The 22,806-nt window shown below is 47.8% G+C and overlaps 2 protein-coding genes across 6 annotated transcripts in view; one reads left to right on the top strand and one right to left on the bottom strand.

The window, feature by feature from the left end:
• Positions 1–22,431, top strand: part of GNAS (GNAS complex locus) — a 48,141-nt gene extending 25,710 nt beyond the window's left edge. Inside the window, exons 6-15 of one of the 4 annotated variants that reach the window (XR_015051617.1) lie at positions 4,408–4,462; positions 4,779–4,852; positions 5,599–5,657; positions 5,774–5,894; positions 6,183–6,313; positions 6,591–6,658; positions 6,915–7,476; positions 11,339–11,625; positions 22,025–22,291; positions 22,398–22,431. Coding sequence is in view for 2 of the 4 variants with exons in the window: in XM_085856667.1 (XP_085712793.1) it covers positions 4,408–4,462; positions 4,779–4,852; positions 5,599–5,657; positions 5,774–5,894; positions 6,183–6,313; positions 6,591–6,658; positions 6,915–7,061 (655 nt within the window). In the remaining 2 variants the exon portion in view is untranslated. Of the gene's footprint in view, positions 1–4,407; positions 4,463–4,778; positions 4,853–5,598; positions 5,658–5,773; positions 5,895–6,182; positions 6,314–6,590; positions 6,659–6,914; positions 9,758–11,338; positions 11,626–22,024; positions 22,292–22,397 lie in introns of those variants that run through there. The other 3 variants (XR_015051616.1, XM_085856667.1, XM_085856668.1) reach the window with 3 other exon arrangements.
• On the bottom strand, positions 12,003–20,548 carry LOC147012445 (cytochrome b-245 light chain-like). Of its 2 annotated transcripts, XM_085856669.1 has the most exons (7): positions 20,404–20,548; positions 14,871–14,983; positions 14,654–14,723; positions 14,324–14,398; positions 13,524–13,607; positions 13,286–13,367; positions 12,003–12,880 (listed from the first exon to the last, which is right to left on the bottom strand). In XM_085856669.1, exons 1-7 carry the CDS (start codon positions 20,445–20,447, stop codon positions 12,638–12,640), a joined length of 711 nt encoding a protein of 236 aa, XP_085712795.1. In that variant the 5' UTR covers positions 20,448–20,548; the 3' UTR covers positions 12,003–12,637. The 2 variants fall into 2 exon arrangements, with proteins under 2 accessions (XP_085712795.1, XP_085712796.1); XM_085856670.1 differs by lacking the exon at positions 20,404–20,548 and having other exon boundaries at positions 12,003–12,876; positions 14,871–15,629.
• Positions 22,432–22,806: the final 375 nt, after the last annotated feature.

Below are 22,806 nucleotides of genomic sequence, written 5' to 3'. Positions count from 1 at the left end.
ATCCCTTAATGGCAGCTCTTCAAATCCCACCCGAAGAACACCCCGGCCCAGGTCGATCACCCACCCGCCGGCTGTCAATAAATCCAACCCGATTCGTCAAGGGTCGCACATCTCAGCCGCACATCTCAGCCACCCATCTCTCTATTCGCCGTTTAAACTGCCCCGACTTGAGGGTTACAAAACCGCATCCTATGATTGGGGGGCCATTGCCTCGGTAAGCCAGCTGCAAACTAGTTGTGCAAATGCTGGATCTGATCCCAACTGTTTGCACTCAAATTCAGGATCACAGGGCTGATGATCGTGGCGCTTGCTCCCTTGTCCACAACACGTCTACCCCAACGCCTTCAATTTTGCACCGAATCGTCAAACTACTCTTGCCAATTTGGCCACAATAAATGACTTGCCACGGAGGCGAGAGCTCTGATCCATCTACCACCATTTTCGATTTGGGACTTGGCGGGGTATGGCTATTATGCAGGACGACCGCTGTGCAGCAATAGGGAAGCTTGAAATCACCAACAGCCCCATTTGATCCGATTCTTAGCTCCTCCTTCGCTCAAAGACCATAAAAAGGAGCAACTCAGCTCAGACAAGCCAGACTTGCCAGACCTTGCCGAACACACCAAATATCGGTTAACTGCAGCAAACTTCAGACCTCACCAGACAAGCAGACCAGCAGACGGTGCAGGAGGGCAGGCTTCAGCGCTGAGAGAATAACGCCATGAGTCAGCGCGGCCGAGCGAGGAACCGGAGCGAGGCGAGTGACCACTACGGGCCAGGACCCTTCCCATTTCATCGACGTTCAGTTTGGCTGCATCCAGCAGCCAACAGTTACACTTCCAGATTCTTACATTACTCCTTCTTTGTGCATGTGGCAGCTTCACTGCCGGACCGCTATCATCTTGTTGGGGTGTGACTATGCTGCTGATGCTGTGCCCCTCTACCAGTACACTGGTATACATTTCTCCGCCCTCGGAAGGATGACAGGCTGTCAACCCCACCTGGTGTTAATTCAGCAGCCAACTGCGCTTGAACTCAGGACCCTAATATCCTAAACCAGCTACCCTTACCACACAGCCAACACCAGGCTTACAACCTCTCCGTTAGGGTCTTTCTCTTATGCATATTTCTTTCCCATCTATCTCTCGTCGACTGTGGACGCACATGAGCAATCGGCATGTGCAAGTTCGCGACCAACCGTTATTTTCAGAGCGAAACCACCATTCTTTTCAGAGCGAACCTTACTGACTCGCACCTCGTATCTTCTTTTCACGCCATGCTGCGTGACATGCTGCACTTTACTCGCACCTCTCATTCCCACACCATAGACACTTTCACTTTTCCTTAGCATTTGGGTTGTGTAGGTCCGCCGACCGTGCCAGGTATTAAGAGGTCACTAATCCTCAACTACTTCGTATCTCTCTGCGCTATCTGTAATTTTCCTTGGGGTGTGTGTGTGTGTGTGTGTGTGTGTGTGTGTGTGTGTGTGTGTGTGTGTGTGTGTGTGTGTGTGTGTGTGTGTGTGTGTGTGTGTGTGTGTGTGTGTGTGTGTGTGTGTGTGTGTGTGTGTGTGTGTGTGTGATGGTGCCTGTCGTAGCATAAGTTAAGAACGTATACGTTTATTCAGGGTAACTCTGCACTGTCTTCTCTTATGACTATTACATGTCTTTTGCCGCACCCCACAAATTCCTTGCTTTAGCCTGCTGTCCAATTGTGAATGAATCCCATACTATGCTACATAATTTTTCTCGCTTTGTTAAATAAATGTGAATGTCAGAAATGTACCCAGCTCATTTTTGTCTTTTCCTCCATTGGTCCAGCATGGTCCACACATTAGCATAGACGGGATGTTATACCAAAAAATCTGCTAATTAGCTGGTGCATACTTGACAGCTCCGCTCGGCTGCATCTCATACGGTAAGTAACGCAAATACGCATCGAGAGCACGATTCCCTGATAAGGTGACCACGTGTTCCGAGTTAAACGGTTGCCAGACGGAGGACACTGGGTCACGTCAAATTATTGGCGTTCGCGCTCGATTCGTGAGCCGCCACAAAACGAAGTTATTCCCAATGAGTTATTCCCAAAGCCCCTCCCTCGTTCCCCCATGACCACAGGGCCACACATACATATACATGTAGTTCTGGTTGTGGGGGTAGATGGAGGAATTTAATAGGCAATTTAGCATTGAATAGAGTAGTGTGGTCCATGGACATATGGAAGCATCTTGATGTAATTAAGTAGGGAAACTGTGAACTTAAGTGTTACATATCACCACACGGGGGTGGTGTGGTGTTGATTAGCTAGGGTTTAAGAATAAGCTTCCCCAGTATATAATTGCCCCCTGTCATGTTTCCCTTTGTCTTTGCAACCAAAAGTATGATGAGAAACAAACAAACGTGCTGAGCAGGCAGAAGCCCCGCCTCCAAGGATAACGGTGGGCAAGTCATGTCTCCGTGGCTGATGATTGATAGGCGTGACATCAGAAGCTAAACGAACAGGCAGAGTCCCGCCTTCTCTGGTTTGGGGCGAGCAAGCCACGCCTCAGAGGCGGAAGATTGTTCGTCGTGTCTAAGAGGAAGGGTTGGTTGCGCATTTTTTTCGGACTCAGTAGGACGGAGATTGGGGTTCAGGGTGAGCGCACGCACGAAGCAAGACCCTGGCATTTGGCTCTTGGTTGAGTCGTGAGAAACGGACCCTGAGCCTCGTGTATGTCATAGCAGGTAAGTGAAGACCATCGGCGCACGAAGTGGCTGCACTGGGGCTCTGAGGTGTTGAGTGCCGCTCGCGGATTGCCTGACGTGCGTTTGTCCCGCTACGAGAGAAGCGATGAGGCGACATTTTGTGCGCATCTGCACATGATGGTGGAACCGCCTCAATTCCAAATTCCACAAAGACCAGCTCTGGGCCAAGCTCAGTTCAAGAATACTCAAAAGGAAGGGTTTTCTTTTTATTTTGTTTCCCCTTTGTCTGTATTTGAGTCTGTGTGAAGAGGTGCCTCAACTTTAGGATTTATTTACTTCATTTTTATCGTTACCTTTTGAAATATTGTCCTTTGTAAATATTTGCCTATTTTCATTAAATGTGTTCATTTTAATAAACTGTATCCGTGTATTTGTAGTGGGGTTCGAGTATAAACCCCCCTTGTGCTGTCCTGGTGCAGCGCTTAACTGTGCTCTGTTTCCCTGTGCCTCTGTCCCTCCGCCATTGTGTCCCTGCCCCTCCCGCACGCGTTATAATCTCAGAGGATCAACGTGTCCACATCCTATTAATAAGAAACCGCTCAGCCGTCCAGGGGCTGGTGGAGTTAAACGCTCGTCACCACAATTTGCGTCGAGGGGTTAACCTTGACCACCACCTCCGTGACAATATATAATGGGAAGAAATGAAATGAATCGTGGATGGACGTCCGTGACTCATTTAATTTCTTCCTGTTTTATACTTTCTACAAATGAGTCACTCTACACGCAGTGTGGCGTTTCTACTCTAAAAACAGATGTCAGCAGTCCCGGGTCAATATCTGATGTTCATCGGCTCAGGGTAAAGATTGGTGTGAGACAAGCCAAGGAGGGCAGTCTCCGAGTAATCCGTGCTGAGTATTCTGGAACAAATGAAAACCTCGCCCAGAAGCCTGACATAAGAGAGGCACTTGTCGAATGATTCACGGCTCAGCATGTAAAATGGTCTTTAAAAATGTGATCATCTTTCGACCTTTGTGCCACAAAACGAATAAGTCAACAAGTCGAAAATGCCTACGTTGCAGACGTGGAAAACGTGTCTCGAACCGTACTCACTCAAACCGATTACAAACTCGATGAGGCTCAATACACACTCAATAAGGCTCAATGAGGCTCGATCCAGGGACAGACACCCTGCCGAGATGTTGTATGAGCTTTTAATCTGTTTGAAGGTCATTGAAATGATGATGCCGTTCAAAGATTTCCCGTTGAGGAAATGCTCAGCAAATATGACGATGAAGTACACTGACAGAGTTTCGACAGGACGAGCACCAGGTGTAAAGTGAGTGTGGAAACACAGCAGTTGGGATCCATGTTGGTTACTGTGACCAGGTGATTGCGGAATAAGGTTCCTCATAAATCTTGGGTGCTTCCCTGGAGCCGCTGGGCAAGATTTTTTTTCCCACCCCCCCACCCCCAAATCTTAAGTTGGAATCAAAAGTCTTAATACTGTTTCCTTCAGCCAGATTTGAATGTGCAATCTCTGAGATACCTGGCCAGTGTGCATAGGCATGGTACCATCCCCATCTTATCACGTATAAGCTATAAGACCATCTGTAAAACTGATCCATTAGTGGATACTTCTCCGTATGTGCGGTCTGCTCTTGTTCAGTATTGTATACATATATTTTTTTTCTGTAATACCGATTTATCCCTTTCTCTCTTTCAGTTTCCTGGACAGGATAGATATTGTGAAACAATCAGATTACACTCCGACTGATCAGGTAACATTATGAGTGTGGTATGTTTGTTTAAATTGCCACTTTCCCTTTCTCTTACCCTTCGTTTTATTTATCTATTTATTCCATTTGTCATGCAAGCCCCCCATGCAGCACGATTCCTCGTCCTTGAGTGTTCAAACCCATCTTCGTGGCGATCGTTTTATTTTGTCACATTTCATATAACATTAAACCACCTCCAGAAATGTATCTCTTGCTTCCCTTTGTTCCGCTTTTTTTTGTGGGGGGGGAGGAGTTGCTGCATGGTTTTTATTTATTTATTTTTCTCTAACCCACTTCCTCCTCCTCGCCGTTACCGCAGGACCTGCTGCGGTGTCGGGTGTTAACATCTGGCATTTTTGAAACTCGGTTTCAAGTTGACAAAGTGAACTTCCAGTAAGTAAAGTGACTCGCCTTGATAACTGTGCAGAAAGTGTGAAGACGCATCACTTTGGTGTATGAACATAAGTTCGTGTTTGAGTCGTTAAGAGCATATATTGGCTTCAAATAATGAGATGTGCCTGGTGTAAAGTGAGTGGTTTTTTTGTCCTGTCCAAAGCTCGTAGAGGTATCTCTGTGCAGGGGTTGAACGTTTTGTCCACTTGTCATGTTTCAACTAAATGCCAAAGCACATTTTTGGGGAGAAGGTGGGGGCAGTAGAAGGAGGTAGGGGGAGTACATATGTACAGGTAATGGTCTAACTCAGGCTTGACCAAAGTGGTTATCGAAAGATCTGATTAATGAGCGCGACTACAACGAAGCATGTGCCGCCGATTGAGAACACGTCACCAAGATGGCTGAGTGAAAGCGGCAATGGAACGAACGTTGAGTGGGTGGTAGTTTGTGCATTGTTCTTCGCATTCGCTCCCTAGAAACCGAAACCACACTTTAACGTCATCGACCTAGTCTGGTCTACATACTAAGAGCAAATACCATTGATATTACTTATTCAACTCATGTCCTGGTCATCAATACATTGATGGAATTTGTCCTTCAAAGAATGAATGGCTTCTACTTTTCTTTTCTCGTTTATTGATTTGAAAGACTTCAAGCGATTCTTTGGAAGGGTAACTCTGTAGCTTTGGCCTTGCAATTCCTTCCTGACCCTGTGTCCATTGTACTCTTCACACATTTACCCGCAGCATGTTTGATGTCGGAGGGCAGAGGGATGAGCGCCGGAAATGGATACAGTGTTTCAACGGTGAGCACGGTGGTGACTTGTCGTTATTCACGTATGAGGTAGTTGTGTGACTCCCGGAACGTGCGCACCTTCTGCCAAGCCAGGCCCTTGCTTTGCTTCCCCATCCCTGTACGCAGATGTCACGGCCATCATCTTTGTCGTGGCCTGCAGCAGCTACAACATGGTCCTTCGTGAAGATAGTGTCACCAATCGTCTCAGAGAAGCCATACACCTGTTCAAAAGCATTTGGAACAACAGGTGATCTCATGCTGAGCAGTAGGATTTCATTAACCTGACAGTTGAGTCGAAAACCCGTAGCGAACCCCTTTAACAGGAATGTAAATAATTGGTTTTGAGTCACAATGTTTCCTTCGTTTGAGTGGCAAGTACTTTCAACTGTTGTAATGTTGAGAGCCCACGTCGTCGACTTTAATTGAGCTGTTTGAGATCGGGATCTTAGTTTCGCACTTAGAATGGAGATGAGGTACAAGGAGTGACCTTGTGAGGGAGAAAACCTGAAACATCTTACTTGCTCTCTGATTGCAGATGGCTTCGCACAATTTCCACCATCCTTTTCCTCAACAAACAAGACCTTCTTGCCGAGAAAGTGCTGGCAGGAAAGTCCAAGATTGAGGACTACTTTCCCGAGTATGCCCGCTACACCACTCCAGATGATGGTAAGGCCCAGAATCGTATTATATTATTGGGTTATATTATAAAATCAGTTTTTGTTTTCCAACCCCCCCCCCCCACCAGGGCGCAATGCCATGAACAAGAAGTAGTTTGAAAACAACATACTGGGTTATTCCTTCTTCTTCCCATTGTGCCTTAAACAAAGTTGTTATTTCTTATCGCCAATCAGTGGAAACGTTTAAAATGGCTGGGGTTCCGTTTTATTCGTGCGGCGTCTCTGAACTTTGAAATCTAACCCTATCCTTTCATCTTGCACTGCAGCTAGCCCTGAGCCAGGAGAAGATCCCCGTGTTACTCGTGCCAAGTACTTCATCAGGGATGAGTTCTTGGTAAGGATGGACCTTTCAGTGGTTTATTGGATATACTTCCTTTAAAGGTATAACAAGCAATTTTAGCCCAAATGAGGACCTGTATGGCAGTACCCCAGGCTGTTGGATTATTGCTTAGTGCACTTGCTTTGTTCATGCACGCGTTACTAATTATTAGTAACGTTTACCCCTGATTTTCTTCCCTTATCCCTTTAGCCCTTTACCCCTGGGTCCCCTTTACCCCTGATTTTCTTCCCTTATCTGCTTAACTTCACAGAGAATCAGCACAGCCAATGGAGAGACGAGCCATCACTGTTATCCACACTTCACGTGTGCGGTGGACACCGAGAACATTCGCCGGGTCTTCAACGATTGCCGAGACATCATCCAGCGGGTGCACCTGCGTACTTACGAGCTCCTGTGACCAGACCTCAGAGATGGGTGCAAGTAGTTCTGTTAATGCTGTCACATCATCTGCATTTCCCTTCAAACCTTTGACTCTGACACCCCTCCGCTTCAGTGGCCTCGGCCCATCTCGCTTATTCTCCTTTCTCTTGCCACCTCTATCTTTCGTCGAGCCAAATGGCCTTGCATTTTAGACCAGTAGAGATCCTTGTTCTGCAACAGACGCAGTGTGCATCGGGCCTGTGTTTTTGTTTTTTTTTGGCTCTTGGGAGCGAAGCTAGTTCCGAATGCGGTTCCATGAGGTGTACGAGGAGTCGTTTTTCTTGGCATTTCACATGCACAAGTCTTGAAGGAAAAGCTCACGGTGTGCCCAGGGGCACTGCTGGCACCAGCTTGATGTGCTTTGTGTTGGTAAAGCTGCCGTGTGAGCTGAAGTGAGTATTGGTATAAATATTGTCAGAAATGACGCAGTATTCGTTTAACGATTTGCATGAAATAACCAATCAGTGTGTTTTCTCGTTTTCTTCCTTTTTCTCTTATTTTTTTTTTTCTTTCTTTTTATTCTTCGCTCCTATCTTTTTTGTTTTGTTTTTGAAACCTTTCACGAACTTCTCAAGTATTCGTGAAGTTTGGCTGCCTTGTCTCCCTGGCAAATGCATCCATGCCAAACTGTGTTTGATGTCACATCATGCCCATTGCAACAAGGTGCAGGCCAACGTGCCCCCTCCTTCCATGATTACATTGAAAATCCTAACACGTCACCGATGTGTTAAGGTCAGTGTTGTGGTTTTGCACCGAGGCTCGGGTTAAGGAGATGGTTGTTCGAGTCGGATAAGAAGTGGAGTGTTGATGCATGTCGCTCTGAAGCTTTGCCAGTCTGATACCACGTGGTATTGGTAGTAGATATTCGAATGTAGGGGCGTTCTGCTTTCCAGTCAGATACGATAACCACTGTGCCCATTGCCAACGCGTGAAGGTTCCCTTCCATCTTGGCCACTGTGACACAATGCGTACGTGACTAGGCCATGATCTTTTAACTGTATTGTTGAGCCAGTTAATCCTTCGGGTTTTCGGGCCGATCAGATCTTGCCAAACCTTTTGCGATCCGGTGAGATTCTAGCCAAACCCTCAGGGCGGCCGGCATAGGGCAATGTCGCGCACCACTGGGCCTCTTTTGCAGTTCGTGATAGTTTAACTTTAACCAGATATCTAGATTTGCAGGTCATGCAGTATTGTAATATCTGTATGGTTTGTGATGGTTTGTACGAGTCGTTTTTCAATACAAAAATTGGGGGGGGGGGGGTGTTTTCCCCCCTCCCCTTGCTTAAGAGCGTCAATTGCAGAAGAAGAGGAACGTGTATTGCGTTTTGCGGCTCGCTCGGCCAATTGAGAACGAGACCGATAGCTGCCGTGAAGCCGCATTGGCCACTGATCCGTCTTTGCCACTCGCTTTATCTTCCCATCATACGGGCCAGGTTTGCTGGACCTCATCGATTTGTGTCGACGCCGATAAAAGGAAACTCATTCTCTTTTAACCCTGTCCCAGGCTTTTGAGGAATTAAACGGTCTCCTCCGATTTATTGAAGGAAAGTTGCAATAACACTTAGCTATTTAGCCCGTTCTCGTCGTAGTGAGTCGGTATAGCAGTTTAACTCTTTCCCCTTTCATTCCTCTTCCCTTTTTTCATTGATCAGGATATTTGAGGGACTTTTCATTAAAATGACTTTACGACTGAGTCTTGAGATAAGATGAATTGAGAGTTTTATGACTAGGCATTTGGGTTTGTGGATTGTAATTTAAAGATGCACATTTAAAAGCCTTCAATTAGACCTCTTAGGTTTTGGATGTTTTAGATTTGATTTCATTGCCTTTGGTCATTTATTAAGCTACATGTTGAAGGATTCTCAGCTTGGGTTAATTGGTTTAATGAGGTGGGCTGGTTTTGAGTCCGTGTTTTTAAATGTAGGCCGAGCGTTTTGAAGGGCGAACGACTTGGTTTAAAGGTTTGAATCGTTTTGTGCCCTATAGTTGAGTACATATGCTTGAGGTTGTTGGAACGCATGTGTTGCATCCTTTATTTTACTTTGCAGTCTCAGGAGGGTTATGTTAAATCGGGGATACGCGTGACCTACTGCGCTAGCCTCGAAGTGGATGGTGCCGATAATTCTCTCAGTGGGGCATTCAAAATGGCGTCCACGGAGACTGGAAATTCGCAGCCACCATTGCCAATTCCAAATTACCGTCTGAAGACTCGCTGGTTGCAAATGAACGTCGTCTCGTCAAATAAACCGAGCAACTGCAACAGCGATCGAGAAATGGTTGGTCGCGACTTGCCTGTGCCCATTGCTCTTGTGCGTCCACAGTCGACGAGAGATAGATGGAAGAGAAAGGCCCTAACGGAGAGGTGTAAGCCTGGTGTTGGCTTCATGGTTAGTGTGGCTGGCTTGGGATCTCAGGGTCCTGAGTTTGAGCCCTGTTTCCTGCTGAATTAACACCAGGTGGGTTGACTCAGCCTGTCATCCTTCCGAGGTTGGCAAAATGAGTACCAGCTTACTGGTTACAAGGGGCATCAGCAGCATAGCCATGCCCCCAGGTGCAACCACAGGCTGCATTTTAATAAATAAATAACATGCCTGGCCAGCAGGATTTGGGCAGAATTCCCAATGGATTTGCTCGTCCAGCACCCTTGGCCTGTCTCTCCCTCTCTCTTTGTGTGTGTCTCCTCTCTCTCTGTCTGTCTCTCTGTCTCTCTGTCTCTCTCTCTCTCTCTCTCTCTCTCTCTCTCTCTCTCTCTCTCTCTCTCTCTCTCTCTCTCTCTCTCTCTCTCTCTCTCTCTCTCTCTCTCTCTCTCTCTCTCTCTCTCTCTCTCTCTCTCTCTCTCTCTCTCTCTCTCTCTCTCTCTCTCTCTCTCTCTCTCTCTCTCTCTCTCTCTCTCTCTCTCTCTCTCTCTCTCTCTCTCTCTCTCTCTCTCTCTCTCTCTCTCTCTCTCTCTCTCTCTCTCTCTCTCTCTCTCTCTCTCTCTCTCTCTCTCTCTCTCTCTCTCTCTCTCCTTGGGCCTCTCTGTCTCTCTCCTTGGGCCTCTCTGTCTCTCTCCTTGGGCTGGAAAAATCACATACTCTTGCCTTCGGTTTTTATTTATTTTGAGGGTATCGTTTCCCTGTAACACCTGTTTGAGTTTTTTTTTTTTTTAATTTTCAATTTTAATTTGAACCTGATGAATTTGAAGTGCGAGTGTGTTGTGAAGCAAGTGATCGGTTTGGGTTTTGATTCATGTGGTATTGCAATGCTGACATTACATGTACAGATTGTGTAAAAAAAAAAAAAAAAAAAATTCTTATTATTTATTTTGTGCAACAACAGAGAGATAACCCCCATTTGTCGGACAGGGCTGATTCTTGTGTAATTAAGCGAAGTTGTAAGTACATTTGGCTTTGTACAGCTTTTCTTCCCCATCCCCAGCCCTTCTCGTCATCACCTTCTTCCCCGTTTAAGGCCCCGTTCCTCTCGTCTTCACGTCCCACCCATCATGCACACTTCAAAATGCTCCCCATTTCCCCACCCATCCGGCCGTTCGCCCCACGCCTACCTCCACAGCACGGCACATGGCTCTGTCCTCGCTGGGGAGGGGCGAGCGAATCGGTCAAACGCTAAACTCTACGACGAGCGTTCGGATGCAGGACCCGCTCGACCCCCGGATTTCCGGTCAAGACAACTCTGATTGAACCATTTAATGTCCCGTGAGACATCTTCTCTTCTTTCATTATATATACAGAATATCAAATCTGTATTGTACGTACGGACAAGGGAAAATGATCGATTGAGCATGGATTGTCGAAACTTTTTAGTTTTATTTTTCGTGCCCCCCCCCCCCGCACTTTAACCGCATATTTTAGTGTGTGAGGCAGTGACGGTGCTTTGTGTGATTCATTCACCCATCCGGTTTTGAAGAGGATTTAGGAAAACCGTGTTAATATATATGAAAGTTGTAACATAAATTAGCGTGAAATTATTATGATCATTATTATTGTTGTTATTACTATTAAAATGTTTTCTTTTCGTCTGTTCATTAATTTATGCAAGACTGTGTTGCAAAAAGTTTGTGAATCGAAGCAGGAGGTTGGGTATACTTGTAGCAATAAGCATCGAGCCAATTCTCTGGCTGTTTCTACTGGATGTTCTGTGTTGGTGATTGTCTGTAATCTGCTCACTTTGTACAACGCTCAAAGAAATTATATATCAAACAATGCTGTGCCATGCTGTCGTCTCTAACTCCTTCCTGTCCTCTCTTTCCCACAGCTAAACGTCTTCGTTAATGTCTCCGTGCCTTTGCTTGCCCGATCCGGCAACCTTCGGACAAAAATAAGGTCGTGGACCTCCCGTTCGGAGAGGTTCTGAGGCTGAAGGGTCGAAACCCTGATGGACGGTTCCCAGCCGATGATCTGGACCGGTTATTATAAGCTGACGGAATTTTCAGCTCTCCTTCTCATCGGCCTGAAAGAGCTGATACCGCATGACTGACACGTCCTCCTTGCGTTGATAAACATGGCGTGCTTTTATGAACGCCAAGCAGTTTACGGAACAATGTATGTATATACATACGTAATTACATTTTAACTAAACGTCACCTCTTGGTGCAAGTTTATATGTATTCCAGCCAAGCGGTCACACCGCCGAGTAACAAAAGGGGTTCACGAGCGGTTTGCTAAATGGTCTGAACTTTTCACCCAAACAAAGCCAACCGTTGCAATCACGAACTGTGCCAGTTCTCGCAATGGGTGTGTGACGGCAACTCCCGTATCGGGCCTTGCAAACTTGAAGCAGCTTGTCCGGATAACTCGCACGGTGTACTCATCTGAGGATGACGAAATCGAAGGTATATTTACGGATTTCAAAAAAAAAAAAAAAAAAAAAAGGGTTTGTGAAAGAATATTGCAATCATCACAGAAACGACACAAGCACATTGGTAAAAAGGCATTTATTTAACAACGGTGACGATACAATGTCCTGCAGCCATTGCAGCAACAATCCGAATGGATACGATGCAAAGTACAATGAAATAAAGAAACTTTTTAAATGGCAAGCACAAGGTAAATAAAAATGGAAGAGGAGGAACCACAACAAAACCACCTCAATGAGCACCTTGAGGCAGCCATAGAGAGACTGAAGATAGCCAGCTTATCCACATTTTGACATGTCCTCAACCTCGCCATCTTGGATGACTGTGCAGCAGAGCGATTCTCTGAAAGAGGGTTACATTTGTCTCGCCTAACTTTATAACACGACATCCTGTGTGTTTGTGCAACACTGCACAAAATGCTGTAAATGTTGTCACTTTGAACACCTGCCATGTTGTTCCTCGTGGCAGTTATGTGTGCACTTGGCAAACTTTACCCTCACTTGTGGAGTGTAATCTTTCCAGGGATTTGATCTGATTATTTGTACTGATCAGGATGATCATATATCGTATTGGCTGCACCACGAGTCACTGCCTTGGTAACTACCTGATTATGAGATTAGTCCTGGTCCGGAGGTGACAAATAACCGATTGGCTTACTCGTGGTGACTAACCACGATGGCCTCACATCACTTGGCATTCTATGACTCCACCAAAGGGCTTGTCTCGGTGAGCGGCACCTGCCGTTTGCCTGGACGTCGAGACCCTGATGATGCAATTAGCTTGGACACTCGGCCCAACTGCAATCGCTGCAGCAAGCTGCCTTGACGGAGTTCTTCTGGGGTCCGAGGGGGTGGAATTTTCGGTTCCGTGTCTTGGCTGATTTTCTCGTGCTTCGAGTCTCCCGTGTGACCGGGCTGCCAGCTCTCCCCACGGATAGCTGCCTGATCATGAAGGCCGGGGAGGCAGGGGGATAATCCTATGTGTAATGATTGTAATTATTTACTTCATACTATACATTTAGCATTGAGAGTGAGAAAGGGACAACCTTGCTTGCCTTATGGCCATGCTCGTTGCAAGAAAATTATCATTCCCTCGAATATAGTCAGGACAAAAAAAAAACTCACTAATGACCTTCAGCGTGGGGGTGACTTACCGACGTTACCTACTCCAGTCTATACCTGGTGCCAGTCCACACTCTGAATCACTATTGTTGCCATAAGGTACCCAGATGCTACCTATAAATAAAAAGGCAGGGCCCCCTGTGATCCCTCAAACCAAATAGGAAATAAGGTGAAGAAGTCATCCTTCTCCCCTATACCCATCCCCCCCCCCCCCCCGCTCCTCACCAGTAAGTAAAACAAAACGGAAATTGCCAGGCTTATGGATCCCAGGATGGTAGCCAGAGTCAGGTATCCAGGTGCACTCAACCTGGGGTGAGGATTTGCATTAGTTTACCAATTCAATCAGTACCCCGAACAACATTGCTTTTTTTTTGAATACGTTATCGGTCATCGAAACATGCCACATGTTGAACATAAAAAGGAATAATTGATTAATTAACACGCAAGGTGATTCTCAACTCACAAGGCCAGCAGCAAAGAACGGCAGATGTAGTTCCTGGTAATAGGTCCGAGTATGACGGTACAGGCCTGTGGGCACCCCTGTCCTCTGCGGGGTGACAAAAAGTTTACAATGATCGTGTCAATGTTAATCCAGTTCGGACGTTCGAGGTCGCAACCTCACCCAGGCCTTAGTGGAAACAGTGGGACGATATCTTGAAGATACGTCACCACTTGTAAAGTATCATTTGCACCCCTAACCTCGTGAAGCTTTCAGAAACTTTACCATTGGCTGATAAATTAGTTCGAGTTGATGTTATTGTTTATAAAAGTGAAACACTAAATTTCCCAAAACTTATGTTCATTTATACTTTCCCCTTTCTTTGTCCTCCTGGCTGTAGTTTGGGTAAACTTGGATACAAGGTGATGAGAAGGTTGTGTAATAATGGCAGTAGTAACAGGATAGCCTTTGAAGGAATTGAGATGATGAAGATCACTTCCTTCCTTCATTTCCACACCACCCAAGCCCACTTCCTTCATTTCTCCTGCTTTCCTTCCTGAAAGTCCCTGAAATGTCCATCTTCTCTTCGCCATGTTCCCCGTCCCATCCCCATCCCTCTCCCTTCCACAGTTCACCTAATGTGTCTGTTCCCCACTGTTTTGTCCCTTCCACTCCCGCCCCTCTTGTCTCATGCCTCCTTGCTGTGAGTTGTGTGTTAGCTCTCATACGAGCCTCGACCAAGGTATACAAAAAAAAAAAAAAAAAAAAAAAAAAGATGTGCTCGGCTGCTTTACACCAGAAAAGAGCAATATAGTGAAGGATACCGGCGAGGATGAAATCCTCCATTCATCTTCTTCCCTCTTGGATACTCGATCAGCATCACCAGCAGACCAGCTCCCCTGCACAATGTTAAGGTGTTTGGGCGTGACGTGTCGAGAAGAGATTACAAAAGTAACTGGAAAGGGGGAAAGACATTTGAGCAGGGAGAAACAAAGAAGTGGCATGGTGTGCAGAGGTTGGGGTGTGATTGTGCTTCAAAGGGACAGGAGGTGGGGTCAGGGTTGACATGAGGGCAGAGTCGATATGAGAGCATGGTCAGGGCGGGAGACAAGGGTGTGGTCGGGGTGTACCAGCATGTACACATGGAAGGATACAAGCTTGCAGCAGCAAACTGCCAGTTTGGAAACTGCGCTGCTGTTCCCACCACGCCGCCCAGAGTCAACACTGCACGTACACAAGTTCAACGTTCCATTCATAAACCACTCGATCGTTCTGAATCCATTGATTGCAATCTTACGAGCTCAACTTTTTGGATCATCCCTTTGAGATAACTTACTGAACCAGAGAGACGGTGAAATGGCGTTAACTCACCCACTCCTGATAGCAGAGCATGTTCGTTCGCCCACATAGCCCACTCTGTGCGGCCCATTTTCTTCACCGCTGGCAAACAGGTAACTTGTCCCGGACAGGTGACTTGTCCCAAGCTTTGAGCGTGGAGGATCATCAAAATGCATCAGAAAATGGAACTTTTTTTTTCCCCAATTTATTTACCGCTTTACCGCTCCTCATTCCCCTTCATTGATTTCCTTAAACTCGCATTCCCTCCTCAGGGAGACCCAGTAAATACCACACTCACATCCCCTCCTCACCGGGACCGAGTAAATACCACACTCACATCCCCTCCTCACGAAGACCGAGTAAATACCACACTCACATTCCCCCCTCGTGGAGACCGAGTAAATACCACACTCACATTCCTTCCTCACGGAGACCGAGTAAATACCACACTCACATCCCCTCCTCACCGGGACCGAGTAAATACCACACTCACATCCCCTCCTCACTGGGACCGAGTAAATACCACACTTACATTCCCCCCTCACCGTGATTGAGTAAATATCACACTCACATTCTCCCTTCACCGGGACCAAGTAAATACCACACTTACATTCCCCCATCATGTCAGGTCAGGTATGGGAGCATGAACAGAGCAGGAGGACATCCTCCTGAGAATCCAATCCATACAAGTGCTGAAAAGTGTGGGGGCAAGTACACATCCCTGACGAACTCCAGTAACAACTGGAAATAAGTCAGAGATGGTACCACCACACTTCACAGCACTCTCAGTACCAGAGTAGAGTTCAGACATCAGATCGTTCAGTTTTGGTGGCACCCCACGAAGACCAAGAATCCTCCAGAGGACATCCCGATTCACTGAATCGAACGCTTTACAGAGATCAACATAGGCTGCAAGCAGCCCCTGCTGAAACTCTCGTCTGCGTTCGGTGAGGACACGAAGTGCAAGGATACTGTCAATCGTTGACCTCTTTGGTGTAAAGCCTGACTGCTCTGGACGCTGGTGCTCAAGTAGATGGTGGCGAACCCTATCGAGAATTATCCGAGCAAAGACCTTGCCCGGCACTGAGAGCAGCGTCACCCCTCGGTAGTTGTTGCAGTCTTGGCGATCACCCTTCCCTTTCCAGAGAGGGACAACAAGGCCCCTCTTCCAGTCAGTTGGGATGATGCCTGTGTTCCAGGCAGAGCACAAAACTGCATGCAACGACACGAGTGCAGCATTTTCACCAGCCTTGAGAAGTTCGGCATGGATGCCACAGATCCCTGGAGCTTTGCCCCGTTTCAACTGGTTCACCGCAGCCCGTGTTTCCACAAGCGTAGGTGGACCACAGTTGATTCGAGGGTCAGCAACAGGGATTGTAACACCCTTGACGTCCAACTCGACAGCTGGGGGATCAGCCTGGTACAACCGCTCAAAGTAACCGGCCCAGCGGGCCTTCACTTCAGACTCCTCTGTCAAGAGCCTACCACTCTCTGCTCGAACTGTAGTGCTCCGAGGGATGGGCTTGGATGAACGTAATGCGCGAATTCCCCTGTAAGCGGGACGAGAATCACCTGTCCACAGGTGATGCTCTACCCCCTCACAGATTCCTCGCACATAGGCCTCCTTGTCCACCCTCAGTGCACGTACAGTTTTACGCCTCAGCTCCCTGAACAGCTCAGCTCTGCCATTCAGCCTGGCCCTGCGACTCTGGTCAATGGTATCCAGTGTCCCTTGAGAGACAAAATTCTTCTTTGCCCTGCGGTGAGCTCCAAGGCATCCACCGGCAACATCAAGGACGGTGGTCTTGAAGGCGCTCCACAACTCTTCAGGACCCCCAAAGCACCCAGACCCCCAAGTGTCCACTCAGCCTGTTCGCAAACTCCTCAGCTACTCTCTCATCCCTGAGCTTGGCAACATCCAGCCTCGGCTGGGATGGTACCATTCTCCAGGATTTAAGGTGCAGCTTTAGAGTTGCTACAACAAGCCTGTGGTCAGTATTGAGGAACTGAGCACTCCGGTAGACCCTGCAGTTCTGGATCATCCTCCAACGACCGTCAATGAGGACATGGTCAATCTCCTTTGCCACACCGCCAGCGTTGGAATACCAAGTCCAGCGATGAGCTTGTGGGCGCTGAAACCATGAACCAGTCACCCTAAGTCCATGACTTCTTGCAAAGTCAAGGAACTTAGTGCTATTCTGGTTCATAGTTCCTGACCCATGGGGACCAACACACACCTCATAACCGTCCCTATCAGTTCCAGTCGATGCATTGAAATCCCCCAAGACTAGAAGTGTATCTCGTCTGGGGCACTGATCAACCACAGACTCGAGCGTGGCGTAGAATGCATCCTTCACGGTAAGATCACTCGCCTCAGTCGGAGCATAAACAGAGACCAGGGAAATGACACCTAAGGAGTGACGAATCCTTAATCTCATAATACGCTCGTTGACCGGTGTTACCTCAATTATCATTGGGGTCAGCTTATTGGACACAGCTACAGCAACTCCTTGGGTATGGTAACCATCAGAGCGACCAGACCAATAGTAGGTGTAACCACCCACCATTATCTCGCCGCAATCCGGTCTCCGAACCTCAGAGAGAGCTGCAATCCCGATGTCCAAACGCTTGAGCTCAGATGATAACAGAGACAGGTGATCATCCTCTCTTAGGGATAGGACATTCCAGGCACCCACCCGAAGGGACCGCCTCAGGTTAACCCAAGGAGACCGCCGTCTGGTGGACGACACCTCAGCACCACTCCAACACACTCTCCCGCAATCTGACCCAGGGATGTTACCCCGTGGTTTCCCTCCTATCAAAGATTGGGGGTCCCGAAGGCTTTGCCCCAATCCCGTCATCCGGTGAGCTGCCCTGCGAAGGGAAGCTGCACAGGAGGTACTCCCACGGAGTGGGTTTTCAGATTTTTTTGCGTTTTTGCGTTTTGCGGAATGAAGGGTTTTACGGTGGCCGGAGTGCAAATCCTGCCACCAACCTCCTAATAAGAAGTGACCCAACTGCAGGAGGACGTCCGCAGACACAGTTGGGCACTAGATATGGATGGCCGTTGGCTCACAAGGAGCTCCTCCGCCCTTTGACAGGTTTTGTTTTTAATCCTGCTGGGTGTCCATATCCAAACACCCTCCTCACCAGAAAACCTGGTGGGGGAGACGGTTTAGTCGCCGACAACCCGACCATGGAACAGGTTAGTACAGGTTTACATGGTACCTGTAGCAGGTCACAGATCGAACCTGACCTGACCAAACTGGGACCCATCATGGAGACCGAGTAAATACCACACTCACATTCTCCCCTCATGGAGACCGAGTAAATACCACACTCGCATCCCTTCCTCACGGAGACCGAATAAATACCACACTCGCATCCCCCCCTCGTCGAGACCGAGTAAATACCACACTCGCATTCCCCCCTCACTGGGACCGAGTAAGTACCACACTCACATTCCCTCCTCGCTGGGACCGAGTAAATACCACACTCACATTCCCTCCTCACGGAGACCGAGTAAATACCACACTCGCATTCCCCCCTCACTGGGACCGAGTAAGTACCACACTCACATTCCCTCCTCGCCGGGACCGAGTAAATACCACACACATTCCCCCCTTACCAGGACCGAGTAAATACCACACTCACATTCCCTCCTCACCAGGACCGAGTAAATACCACACTCACATTCTCCCCTCACCGGGACCGAGTAAATACCACACTCACATTCTCCCCTCACCGGGACCGAGTAAATACCACACTCACATTCTCCCCTCACCGGGACCTAGTAAATACCACACTCGCATTCTCCCCTCATGGAGACCGAGTAAATACCACACTCACATCCCCTCCTCACTGGGACCGAGTAAATACCACACTTACATTCCCCCCTCACCGTGATTGAGTAAATATCACACTCACATTCTCCCTTCACCGGGACCAAGTAAATACCACACTTACATTCCCCCCTCATGGAGACCGAGTAAATACCACACTCACATTCTCCCCTCATGGAGACCGAGTAAATACCACACTCACATTCTCCCCTCATGGAGACCGAGTAAATACCACACTCGCATCCCTTCCTCACGGAGACCGAGTAAATACCACACTCGCATCCCCCCCTCGTCGAGACCGAGTAAATACCACACTCGCATTCCCCCCTCACTGGGACCGAGTAAGTACCACACTCACATTCCCTCCTCGCCGGGACCGAGTAAATACCACACTCACATTCCCTCCTCACGGAGACCGAGTAAATACCACACTCGCATTCCCCCCTCACTGGGACCGAGTAAGTACCACACTCACATTCCCTCCTCGCCGGGACCGAGTAAATACCACACTCACATTCCCCCCTTACCAGGACCGAGTAAATACCACACTCACATTCCCTCCTCACCAGGACCGAGTAAATACCACACTCACATTCTCCCCTCACCCGGACCGAGTAAATACCACACTCACATTCTCCCCTCACCGGGACCTAGTAAATACCACACTCGCATTCTCCCCTCATGGAGACCGAGTAAATACCACACTCACATTCCCTCCTCACCGGGACCGAGTAAATACCACACTCACATTCTCCCCTCACCGGGACCGAGTAAATACCACACTCACATTCTCCCCTCACCGGGACCTAGTAAATACCACACTCGCATTCTCCCCTCATGGAGACCGAGTAAATACCACACTCACATTCTCCCCTCACCGGAACCTAGTAAATACCACTCTCACATTCCCCCCTCACCAGGACCTAGTAAATACCACTCTCACATTCCCCCCTCACCGTGATTGAGTAAATATCACACTCACATTCTCCCCTCACCGGGACCAAGTAAATACCACACTTACATTCTCCCCTCACCGGGACCTAGTAAATACCACACTCACATTCCCTCCTCACCGGGATCTAGTAAATACCACACTCACATTCTCCCCTCACCGGGACCAAGTAAATACCACACTTACATTCTCCCCTCACCGGGACCTAGTAAATACCACACTCACATTCCCTCCTCACCGGGATCTAGTAAATACCACACTCACATTCTCCCCTCACCGGGACCAAGTAAATACCACACTTACATTCTCCCCTCACCGGGACCTAGTAAATACCACACTCACATTCCCTCCTCACCGGGACCTAGTAAATACCACACTCACATTCTCCCCTCACCGGGACCTAGTAAATACCACACTCGCATTCTCCCCTCATGGAGACCGAGTAAATACCACTCTCACATTCCCCCCTCACCGGGACCTAGTAAATACCACTCTCACATTCCCCCCTCACCGAGACCAAGTAAATACCACACTTACATTCCCCCCTCACCGGGACCTAGTAAATACCACACTTACATTCTCCCCTCACCGGGACCTAGTAAATACCACACTCGCATTCTCCCCTCACCGGGACCTCGTAAATACCACACTTACATTCCCCCCTCACCGGGACCTAGTAAATACCACACTTACATTCCCCCCTCACCGGGACCTAGTAAATACCACACTTACATTCCCCCCCTCACCGGGACCTAGTAAATACCACACTTACGTTCTCTTCACACTGGTTTGCGACGAAGCAGGATCTTTTTTCATGTAAAGGGAACGAGCTGTATCACAATCATTCGTGGGAACTTCCCCTTGCCCCCACTTCCCCTCTCGATCCCCAATTCCTCTTTCTCTCACTCATTGCCATCCTGGGACTGTGAACAATTTCTTCATCGTGCTTAGTGAGCTGCAGTACCGCAGGACGCCGCATCTCGGAGCACCTCGTCTCAGCTCGTCCTCCCTCAAACACATTTGGTTTTTCCCGCACTCCCCATGAACCACGTGTTCCTGGACATTTTTTTATGACTAAGAACACCATTACAGGCACGCTGCACTCTGGTTGTGATTTTCAGTCCACAACGGAATGGATGGATCATTAACGATGGACCGTAGACCGTTTGAGGAGGGTTTGGTGCAGACTCGTACTCGGGTTGACGTTTCGTGGACCTTCTCTAATCTGTCCTTTCACCACAAGAAGTCATGTGGTGCTCCGGTAGACCGTACTCGTCCTTAAGTCGTGTTTTCTGTTTGAAGAGGGATTGTGCCATCTTCAACATGTAGTTGCACCTTCGACGCAGGGTCCATTGGAGCGCGGGAGTGGGATGCGCTCTTCCCACCGACGCCATCCATGATGATCACATGGACCGAAATCGTTCTTATACAATGGTCATCCATCCATGAGGTCCTCAGGAGCTGGTTAACCTCTCAGCAATCAACACAATTAAGCAATCGCACCAATTAGTCCGGAAATGGAAGAAACTGATAGACGAAGGGCTCACGTCCGAAACGTCAGCTTCCCACGGCGGTTCACATCCCGATATCGACGTCATGTTGTTTTTTTATCCACTTTTCATATGAGGAACGGGTGCTGTTTACACGTCATGCTCGGGGGGGGGGGGAGGGGGTCCGGGGAGGACAGGTGTTTTGTTCGAAGAGAGGGGAGGGGGTCAGGCATCGAGGCCGGATGTACTGTACTCGGAGTCGAGACAACTTGCAATTCGAAGCAATTTTGTTTCCATCGAACGTGCCACCGACCGTTAGTTGGGCAGATTAAGCCGTTTTTGTGTCACAATTGATCAAAATGGTTATACAAGCACCAAACATTGCATTTCCACCCACTTTGGGTCACTTAGGGGAGAGTGGGGCAAGATGATCCCTGGGGCATGATGATCACCCCCCCCCTCTCACGACTCCAATAAAGCTCGCATTGGACAGTGGCGCCACTCAACGATAGATCGATTAACTACAATTTCACTGTGGAAGGCGCATGACGAGAAAAAACGCTGCGTTCGTTTTATCAGAAAAACATCATTTTCCTCCTGAAAAAGAAAATTTTCGAATCATCGGTGAGTACGCATTATCTCTATGAATAAGAGTAGTAGGAATGGTATCTGTAAATAGGTAGATACGTAGCTTATATGCCCAGATTGTGTGTATGTTTTGCCTTGCTCATTGCTGTAATTTATGAATGCCAGACGATTTTGTAAAAATGGTGGCGGTGGGGCAGGATGATCACTTGGTTGTGGGGCAAGTTGATCAAGTGATCATCTTGCCCCACACCATGATCATCTTGTCCTGTTTTTATTCATTGTTTTCTTATGGTATTCATTCATTGTGTCTTGCAGAGTAAAGATGGATACACCCGTGAGAAATGCAATGGCCGCCGTGACGGAAGCCAGAAAACAACGAGAGCAGAAAAAGAGCGATGCCAAGGCCCGTAGAGCCGCCAAATCTGCCCAGACGAAACCAAAAAAGGGACCATCTTGCCCCCACTCTCCCCTATAAGGAAAAACAAACGTTTGCCTCTTGAAAATCCAAGATGGCCTCGATTTTTCAAGATGGCCGCCAACCAGAGCCCAGCATGACATTTTCAGCCATCTAATTCGACACAGGTAACTGATTTGAATGATCTTGGTGTTAAATTCGATGTTTTTGACGATGCTGAAGTCAATTCTACATATTTGTGACCTCTCAAATGCTTTGTTTTGTCATTTCTAGAGACATGGAATTAAACCCTGTTGATGATTGTTCCCATCAGTCCAGGTATGTGCAACTTCACAGAACGAAAGCATTCGCACCTTGATCACATTTCATTTTCCATCCACATTTTGTAAGTTCTTGCCAATAGGTAGAAGGGTACTCCAGCAGATCTGCCAAACTTCAACTTGTTGTATCCATCCCCAATCCACAGGATTCTGAGTTTCTGGGTGGCACACTGTTGACTGACTCCATATGCATTCTGCCTGGTTGGCAGCACTCTGAGAATGTTGGCGGAGGGCAGCTCAAATTGGTCGGATGGATTGATATGACCTCTGCTTACGAGGAAAGTACAAAGAAACGTCACAAAATAAGTACAAACGTCACAGACAACACTGCAGCGAGAAATTCACTCACAACTCTCGATTTC

Source organism: Eptatretus burgeri, chromosome 15 (assembly GCF_056783735.1).
Source record: "Eptatretus burgeri isolate ZD-2024b chromosome 15, Ebu_testis_v1, whole genome shotgun sequence".
Classification (NCBI taxonomy): Eukaryota; Metazoa; Chordata; class Myxini; order Myxiniformes; family Myxinidae; genus Eptatretus; species Eptatretus burgeri.
The sequence above is the reverse complement of the archived record's forward strand: the minus strand, read 5'-3'. Positions and strand labels throughout refer to the sequence as shown.